This window comes from Microtus ochrogaster, unplaced genomic scaffold, assembly GCF_000317375.1.
Source record: "Microtus ochrogaster isolate Prairie Vole_2 unplaced genomic scaffold, MicOch1.0 UNK80, whole genome shotgun sequence".
Taxonomy (NCBI): domain Eukaryota; kingdom Metazoa; phylum Chordata; class Mammalia; order Rodentia; family Cricetidae; genus Microtus; species Microtus ochrogaster.
This window is the reverse complement of record NW_004949178.1, coordinates 1,233,406-1,241,979: the sequence shown is the minus strand read 5'-3', so window position 1 is coordinate 1,241,979 and position 8,574 is coordinate 1,233,406. Positions and strand designations below refer to the sequence as shown.

Here is an 8,574-nt window from a genome sequence, read left to right as displayed (position 1 = left end):
CACACAAGCTGACCTTAACTCCTCCCCTTTTCTAGTTCTGGCCCAATCTTCTATCCTCCTTCCAGTGACTAAGCTCACAGGAGCTTCTGCTTAGCTGGGTGAACAAGCCTCATCTTCCACAGGCTCCTGGACCCCCTGCGGGCTGTTTCCACAGTGCCACAGAGCCTTTACTGCCAGGTTTTGGGGTGTCACCCCCATCTTGGCCTGGTGCTGGTCTCTGGCCTGTCTGGATGTTGGGGAGTGATGAGCTTTACTTCCTGTTGCAGGATTTCAGCACGGTGCATGGAGTGGGAGCTCTGCAGACCTTCAGGATGCCACAGAAGGGACAAGAGGTAGTTATTGGAAGGAGCTATAGGCTCCGTATTTACTGGGCAGCTCAAAGGTGTGGCAACCGAGACTTTTAGGAACAAAGTCCCAGAGGAGCCTGGCAACCAAAGAGTTCTGGATTAAGTAAAAATGTCCACTGACTCTGATTCAAAAGTCATCTGATTTTTTTTTCCCTTTTTCGAGACAGGTTTTCTCTACGTATCCCAGACTGTCCTGGAACTCGATTTATTGCGAGCCAAGCTGGCCTCGACCCTCAGAGCTCTGCCTGCCTCTGCAGCACGCCACCACAGGCCCGCAGTCATCTGATTAACATCATTGCTTCATTTCCATTTAAAATTTTATTACTTGAAAACACTCCACAAAACAAACCAAGAAAACGTAAAACCTAAATGAACTCAGTGACAGATTATTAAGGGACTAGCTCTGCCCCCCGAAACCACCATACATTAAAAAATTTAAAAGAAATAGAAATGCCAAGTTCAAAAATATTTATCCAAAAAAGTAAGGCATCCACTTAAAAAAAGATAGTAATTCAAGGAGGGGGTGGGTAAAGGCCGAAGGAATGAGAAGAAATGGATGGAGGGATGGTCCCTGGTCCCCCAGAGGCCCCACAGCCTGCCTGGACTGCACTCTGAAGGGCCATAATCAGCCCAAACCTAGCCTCTCACTAGTTAGGGATCAGGTGATCTAGGTGAGAAGTCAGGGGACCTGACGGGCCAGGAAAAGGCCCTGGGGTATTCCAGTTTAAGTAGATGAAATGGGGCGTGGGGTCCTTGGCACAGCAGATATGGAGGCTGCCAGGACAAGGCAAACACTGTTACCTTCCCATAGAGCATAGGTCGGTAGCTTTCGTGGAAGGGACTTTTCTGAGCTCTCAAAGGGAGTGGCATTCTGTCACTGCCCTTCCATCTTGTTCCAAAAGGGATGTCAGGATGGTGGTGAGATCATTTGAGTTGGGGGAGGGGAGAGGAACCAGCCTTCAGAAAACACCCTCCCCCCCCAGCAACAGGGTCTCCCCAGGGTGAGGGCTGAGCATCTCTGGGGAGGGGGAAGCACCCTTCCTTCCAGGGGAGGCATTTAACACCAAGTCTGTCCTGAAGGGTAGAACTAGGGAACACTTTTAGGCCCAGTTCTTGGAGGGGAGATGACTTAAGGCTGGTTTGACTCTGAATCTCAGGCCTGAAGGGCTTGGGGATCCTTCCCGCCTGGTCCTTGAGCCAAGGTCCAGGGAAGAAAAAGCGTGAGGGTGGCCGGCAGTGCTGTGGGCGAGAAGAGCGGCTGGGATGCTCAGGGGGCCAGTGGGGGTGGCTGAGTCGCTTTGCCCTTAAGAGAGAGATAGATATCTATTGGACTGAATGTAAGAAGCCTTTCTGGCTTCAGGGAGCTTTGGCACCACAAGGAGACAGGAGGCAGAAGCAGGGGCAGGGGCAGGGGTAGGGCTTGGCTTCTGCAGTCTGAGCCTACCCCTATGTATTTCACAAGCTTGGCTTAGAGCTGGGGATAGGGTGGTCCTCCTTCTTGGTCCTTAGCTCAGTGGGGAGGAGGCATCCTGAAAGGGAAGTTTCTCAGCAGGGGGCCTAGGCTGGGCAGTGGAGTGAGTACAGGGTCCCCGGTGAGTGAAGAGGCATTTCGGTCTCTCCAGAAGACGGTGAGTGGTGACACTTGTGTTTGCTTTGCCTTCCCCAGCAGCCCACTGTGCTGGTGACACTTGTGTTTGCTTTGCCTTCCCCAGCAGCTTACTGTGCTGCCACCTCCTTCCCAATTGAAGCTTCACCTGGGCTCAGAACTAGGGAGAAGCAGCAGCAGTGAACCCGGGTTTCTTAGAGGCACCAGAAGGGCATGGGCCCAGGAGGAAGAGTCCTGCAGGGTACCCACGGCACCTCTAGTCTCCTCTAACCCTTGGAGTCCCCTGGTGCACTGACCTTGACCATGGGCCTTGGGACTGGAAGTGGGTTCTTTGGGTACAAAGGTCAGTGTCTTTGTTTAGAACGTGTCACTGTGGACACCCAGGACTTGGCCCTGCCTGACAGTATAGGTGTGTGTGTGTGTGTGTGTGTGTGTGTTAGGGGGACATAGGCAGGGATGCAGGGCAGAGAGGATGAAGTGGGGAGTGGTCAGTTAAAGGGACGGCAGTCCTCAGGGCTAGGGCTGTTCCTCTGAGTCCTGGTCCTTGACAGGAGTAGGCTGGAAGATGGGCTTCTGCTGTTCCTCCATGTCATCGGTTGCTTCCCCTGCCCCCGAGTCCCCATCCACCTGGGGATACACGACCACACACATCTTCTGACTCACTAGGGTTAGTGACTCTGTGGAAAGGAAGAATACAGAAACCAGGTCAATGTCTGTATGGAGCTGGTAGATGGCTGGTAGGCTGCCTCAGGTCTGTCTGCGGATGCCAGCGGGTCTTCTCTCCTTAGAGGTCTGAATGAGGAGCCCTGTGGACTCAAGTGAAGGTAGGGCTCCCCCATTAGTCTGTTCTGTGTCTACCCGAGAGGCCCTCTCTCTAGCCACTACTTACCAATGAAGTCATTGAAACACTTTGGTTTGTGTTGCCAGTAGACACCCAGGAAATAGACAGGTACTCCCGTCAGCATGATAGCCAGGCCAATGCCGCACACCACTGGCTCCGACCACAGGCTGAAGATCAGCAGGAAGGCCCAGAACAACAGATATATGATGGGAAACAGCAGATTGATCTGTGGGACAGAAGTACTGTGAGTTATGTGGCTGTCAGAGGCTTCTCTCTTCTTCATCCTCCTCATTGAGGGCAATGGCCAAGCTTCACTCAGCTCTGTGTCCCACACTTCAGGCTCTTTTTTTTTTTTTTTTTAATTTTCCAGACAGGGTTTCTCTGTAGCGTTTGGTTCCTGTCCTGGAACTAGCTCTTCTAGACCATGCTGGCCTTGAACTCACAGAGATCCGCCTGCCTCTGCCTCCAGAGTGCTGGGATTAAAGGCACTTCGGGCTCTTATAGGTGCGCTATCAACAGATAGATGCTGGTGAAATGGGGCAGTGGGGCAGGGAAGTAAGGGCCCCTCCCAGGTGAGGTCAGATAAGACCTCATGACTCATATAAGTGCCTGTGGCAGCCAGAGAAGCCCAGGGGACTGAGAAGCCAGTAAGCGTGTTAGTGTGCACATGCAGAGGTCCTGGAGGGGGAGCAAAGAAACGACCTGGGTCTGTTTTGGCTCCTGTCTTCACATCTACTTCCAGGCCAGGCCTCATCTGGATGTACCAAATGGGTCTCAAGTTAGAATGGGTCTCGGTTAAAATGTATACAAGCAGACAGAAGGAGATTCACTTTGGGACAGAGACATAATGTAATGAACCCTGATACTGGAGGGCCAGGGCCCACCCAGGGTGTAAGATTTAAGAGTGAGGTAAGGAAATGACTGTCTCAGGCAGACGTCGCCAAGAACCACAATGATTCAAAAATCTGCCCCGCCCTGGATGCAGCACAGGAAGGGAGGGGCTCCGAAGCAGGTCCTCTCACCTTGATGGGGCGGGGGATGTCCGGCTTCTTCCAGCGAAGGACTATCTGCCCTGCAACTGTTACCCCGTAGAAGAGGTAGTTGATGAAGCCCACATAGTTGATGAGTGTGTACATGTCACTGGTGACCAGCATCAGCAGTGTGGAGAGGCACTGGAGAAGTGAGAATGGGGTGAGAAGTTAGGGGATGGTCTGCCCCTCCAGGCCAGGTGTGCTAGTTTATAGTGGACATCTCAAGATAGGGACTTCACAGCCACCTTGAGTAGCCTAGGACGGCCTATACCTTTATTGCCAGGAGCATCTCTCTGGCTTTTTTGAGACAAGGTCTTTCTCTGTAGCCCTGGTTGTCTTAGAACTTGCTCTGTAAGCCAGACTGGTCTCAAATTTAGAGAGATCTACCTGCCTCTGCCTCCTGAGTGTTGGGATTAAAGGTGTGTGCCACCACGTCAAAGTAATTTGCAATGTTTTATCCATGATTCAGAGGGAAAAGAAAATTAATTCAAAAAACGTAATAAGGACAACTTATTGGGTCTTCCTTTACTCTCTAGAGCAGTGGTTTGCAATCTTCCTAACGTTGCCCCCCTTTAATACAGTTCCTCAGGTTGTGGTGACCCCCCCTCAACCATAAAATTATTTTCATTGCTACTTCATAACTGTAGTTTTGCTACCGTTATGGGTTATGGGTTATGATTACAGGAGATCTAATAAGCGGCCATGTGGAGGTCGCCACCCATGGCTGAGGGTTGCTGCTCTAAATGCTTCTGTTCTTTTTACACCAGTTCTTCCCCATTCAAAGTGGCTTTTCCCCCACCGTCAATTCAAGAGTTTTCCCCTGTCTGTGACTTTTCTTATCACGTGTGCCCTGAACTAGGTTTATTTAGATGGCCCCTTCCAAGAGGCTGACAGGGTCCAGGGCAGGAAGTGGTGGAAGGGGAGAAGGGTAAGCATGTGCACGACCAGCTCAAGCTGAGGCTCAGCGCTGTACCCTTGTGGTAGCAGGTGCCAGTGAAGCCAGGGACAGAGACATGTTTTTGGGAGACTGTGGCATCCCAAGTCTTTTCAGTCTGACTCCATAGGACAGGAGAGGGAAAATGAGCCAGCCTGAGAGCTCTGGGTGTTTAAGATCTTCTCTAATTATATCCCCTGACCTTCACAAAGCATTGCAACGGCCACACGTGCTATCTCAGCCGGGGCCTACTGCAGTGCAGAGCTAGACCAGAAGGGGGACAGGTGTGTGTGTGTGCAGATGGTGTGAGTCCCAACCCAGGCTAGCCACAAGGCGTGGGAAGGATCTGCAGAGGCCAGCAGCAGCAGGGGGGCTTACTGTGAAGAGCAGCGCTGGGATTGGGGTGCAGCGCTTCACATGGATCATGGCCAGCACGCTGGGAAGGTGGCCTTCTCTGGCTCCAGCAAAGAACAGCCTGGTGAGGAGAAAAGTCGGTCAGCCTGGGATAGCCTGTGGACCACTAAGCCGAGGCTCTCTCATTCACGCCCACCTTTGGCCCCCACACTGGCCCCCTCCACGAGCCGGGACCTGCCTTTGTGTGCGCACTTTCCGGACCATTAGCCACAGGGCCCATGTTCCCAAACGCAGGCACAGGCAGACCAGAGGCAGCCAAGAGATAGGTGGACAGAGCCTGGGCATGTGGAGACTGAGAGTGTGAGCTGGCTGGCTCCCTCCGAATCACTCCCCTGTTTCAAGGCTCCAGGAATGGCTTCTCTGCCTTCTTTTTTAGTTTCAGTTCTTTGAGAGCCATTCTCATGCAGCCTATGTGGCCCGGAACATCTCTGTAGCCAATACAGTCCTGGAATCCCTGACCCTCCTGCCTCCATTTTCTGAATGTTGGAATTAAAGTTTGTCCCTTTACCTGGCCATATTTCTCCTTTAAATGAGAACCTTCTCACCCTTAAGGGCTATTGATTCCCCGGCACACAGCTCTGGGCTTCCCGTGCAATGCTTTAAAAACATCCTCATTCTATTCAGAGAGCAGCTGCTTCTGTGAGAGTGGAGAGGGGCGGTGGACTGGAAAAGGGTAGGTGGGAGCCTGTGAGAGCCGGTAGAAGACCTGAGGTATCTTCTTCCGTGTCCGGAACTGTCAACTTAGCGGTCACACTTAAACTTTGTGCACTCAAAGCTTGTACCCTCAGAACTACGCATTCTATTCCCAAGAAGGAAGACTTCTTAAAAACAAACAGAAACAATAGAGAGGTACTGAAAAGGACACACAAAGGCTCTGGCACTGAGTCAGACTGCCAATGACCTGAGTGTTTGAAATTATGAGACTGACTAAAAAAAAAATTAAGATTTATCTGTAAAATAGAAAATTATGAAGTAAAAAAATCAAGTTTTTTAAGATTTTATTTCACGTGTATGGGTGTTTGTCTGAAATGTATGTCTGTGCGCCATGCCGGTGGAGGCTAGAAGACGCAGTCAGATCGTTACAGATGGTTGAGCCGCCGTGTGGGTGCTAGGAGTTGAATCCGGGCCATCTCTTCAGCCCTTGAAATCATGTTTCAGAAGAGAATGATTATGTGAGAACATCACACAAAAATGCAGAATGTAAAAAACTGCAATCCTGAGCTGCACATGGGTGGCACACCAAGCATGAAGTGGGGGATTTCCAGTTTGAGGCTAGCCTTATATGAGCCCCTGTCTCACAGATCGGTACAGGGCTGGAGGGCTGGCTCTTTGGTTAAGAGCACTTGTTGTTCTTGTAGAGGACCTGAGTTCAACTCCCAGCACCCACATGGTGGCTCACAGCCACTTGGCAATTCCAGTTCCAGGGGACCTGACACCTTCTTCTGATTCTGTGGGTTCCAGGCATGCACACAGTGCACAGACATACAATCAGGCAAAAGTCACATACATTAAAAGGTAATTTTTTTCTTTTTTCTTTCACTTTATCTTATGTGCATTGGGGAACTACAGACAGCTATGACTACCATGTGTGTACTGGGAATTGAACTCGGGTCCTCTGGAAGAGCAGCCATTGCTCTTAACCACTGAGCCATCTCTCCAGGCCTAAAAGGTAATTTTAAAAACAAAATCTAAACAGTGGGAGGGGGATTATACACCCTTAGGAGGGGAAGGAAATAGTGGACAAGACACAGAGAGAGACAGAGACATAGACTCACAGAGAGCAACATTAAAGCAGCCCTTCCTGCTCTCTCTTTATGCCTCTTCCAGACAGAACAAAACAAGACAACCGGCCAGCAAAACCCACCCTGTAACTGCCGGCTGTCCTTTACACGACAGCACTCCAACCTGTTCTCTTTAAAAGTTTCGATCTCGGTTATTTTCCTATTTGTTTGCGTGCATGCTCTCTACAGCATACGTGTGGAGGTCAAATGGCAGCTTGTGAAAGTCAGCTCTCCCCTTCCACCCTGTGAGTTGGGTTCCCGGGGTCGAACTCAGGTCCCCAGGCTTGGCAGTAAGTTTCTTTACCTGCTGAGTCTCCGACTTTTACTTTTCTCTAGGGCAAGTGGCCCCCAATGGGTGACAGGAAGGTGACAGTGCGCCGGTGCACAGGCTTTGGCTACATGTGGCTCAGGCTCATGGCCTTCTTGATTTAGCCTCCTGAGGGCTGAGGTCAGAGGTGTGTGCCACCACTCCTGGTACAGACCACTGCCACTCCGTGCTTTGCATACAGGGTTGAGTGGTGCTAACAGTGGCAGCTCAGAAGTATGGGAGCTGACTGCGACTCCAAGCACCCATAAGCAGTTGTCACCATGAACTATTCAGGCCAGCTTCTCTAATTTCATGCAAACACATGCAGCCCTTCCCTTTTCCCATGCTACAGTCTTTTCCAGCCAGCAGAGTCTCGTGCACTAGATTGAACTTAGGGGGCGCTATGAGTTACGTCATGCACGTGCCCCGGCTCTCATTCATGTCCTCCTCCACATACAGCCAGGAGCAACTGTCCAGGTCTACCAGCCCTGTGTCAGGTTCACAAGCTAGGGAACGATGGAGAGTATGGTGGGCACACACACACACTGCTTGCTCAGCAAGGATTATCCAAGTCAAACTGAGACACAAAAGAATGAAAGAGAGGAAGGAGGGAAGAAGTAGAGAAGGAAAGTAGTAGGTGAGCAGAGGTGGCCTGGGAAGGGAGGCTACACCTTTGGCATCTCCTGCATGCACACACAACTATGCTGCATGCATGCAGACCACTGTGTGGCCTGCCTGAGGGACGAACCCCAAACTAAAGAGACTGTAGCCAGCCACTGTCTTCCAACAGATCCCAGGGAGCCTCAGGGGTCACTGCTCTTCCACTGCTCGCTCTCTGCTAGGGCCTCCCGGTGGCCACGGCGCCTGTGTAACATGCACACGAGGTTGCTAGGGGTGAGTGTGTGCCTTCCGCAGGCACAGGTGATACCCACACTCTGGATACTGAAAACCTGGGAGTCTGTCATCTCACAGGAACTTCTCTGGGATGTGACTGGGGGCTTGGCAAACAGCTGAGCCCAGAGTCATCTTGGGAATTAGTACTGTGCTCCTAGGACATAGGACCCTATGGGCCACACTAACGGTGACCCTTTGACATCTATACCCCCAGAAGTCTATTCTAGAGATGGAATAAAGGACATAAAGGAGGGCCTGACCCCTGGATAGGCAGAGGCAAGGCTCCAGGGCCCACTCATGTTTCTGGCTTCCCAAGGAATTCTGGGTTGGGGTTGTGGCTATTGGCTTTCATTGAAAAAGTTTCCTTTCAGGTTGGATAGGGGAGCAGGGAAGCACATATCTTAATTAAGGGAGCCATC

General features: G+C 51.2%; 1 protein-coding gene across 2 annotated transcripts in view; it reads right to left on the bottom strand.

The window, feature by feature from the left end:
- Nucleotides 1–654: 654 nt before the first annotated feature.
- Nucleotides 655–8,574, bottom strand: part of Slc7a8 (solute carrier family 7 member 8) — a 57,901-nt gene continuing 49,981 nt past the window's right edge. For both annotated transcript variants that reach the window (XM_005370475.3, XM_026777670.1), the window contains exons 9-12: nt 5,138–5,234; nt 3,817–3,966; nt 2,843–3,020; nt 655–2,630 (exon numbers count right to left, since the gene is read on the bottom strand). In XM_005370475.3, coding sequence (XP_005370532.1) covers nt 2,470–2,630; nt 2,843–3,020; nt 3,817–3,966; nt 5,138–5,234 — 586 coding nt within the window. In that variant the 3' untranslated portion in view covers nt 655–2,469. The remainder of the gene's footprint in view (nt 2,631–2,842; nt 3,021–3,816; nt 3,967–5,137; nt 5,235–8,574) is intronic.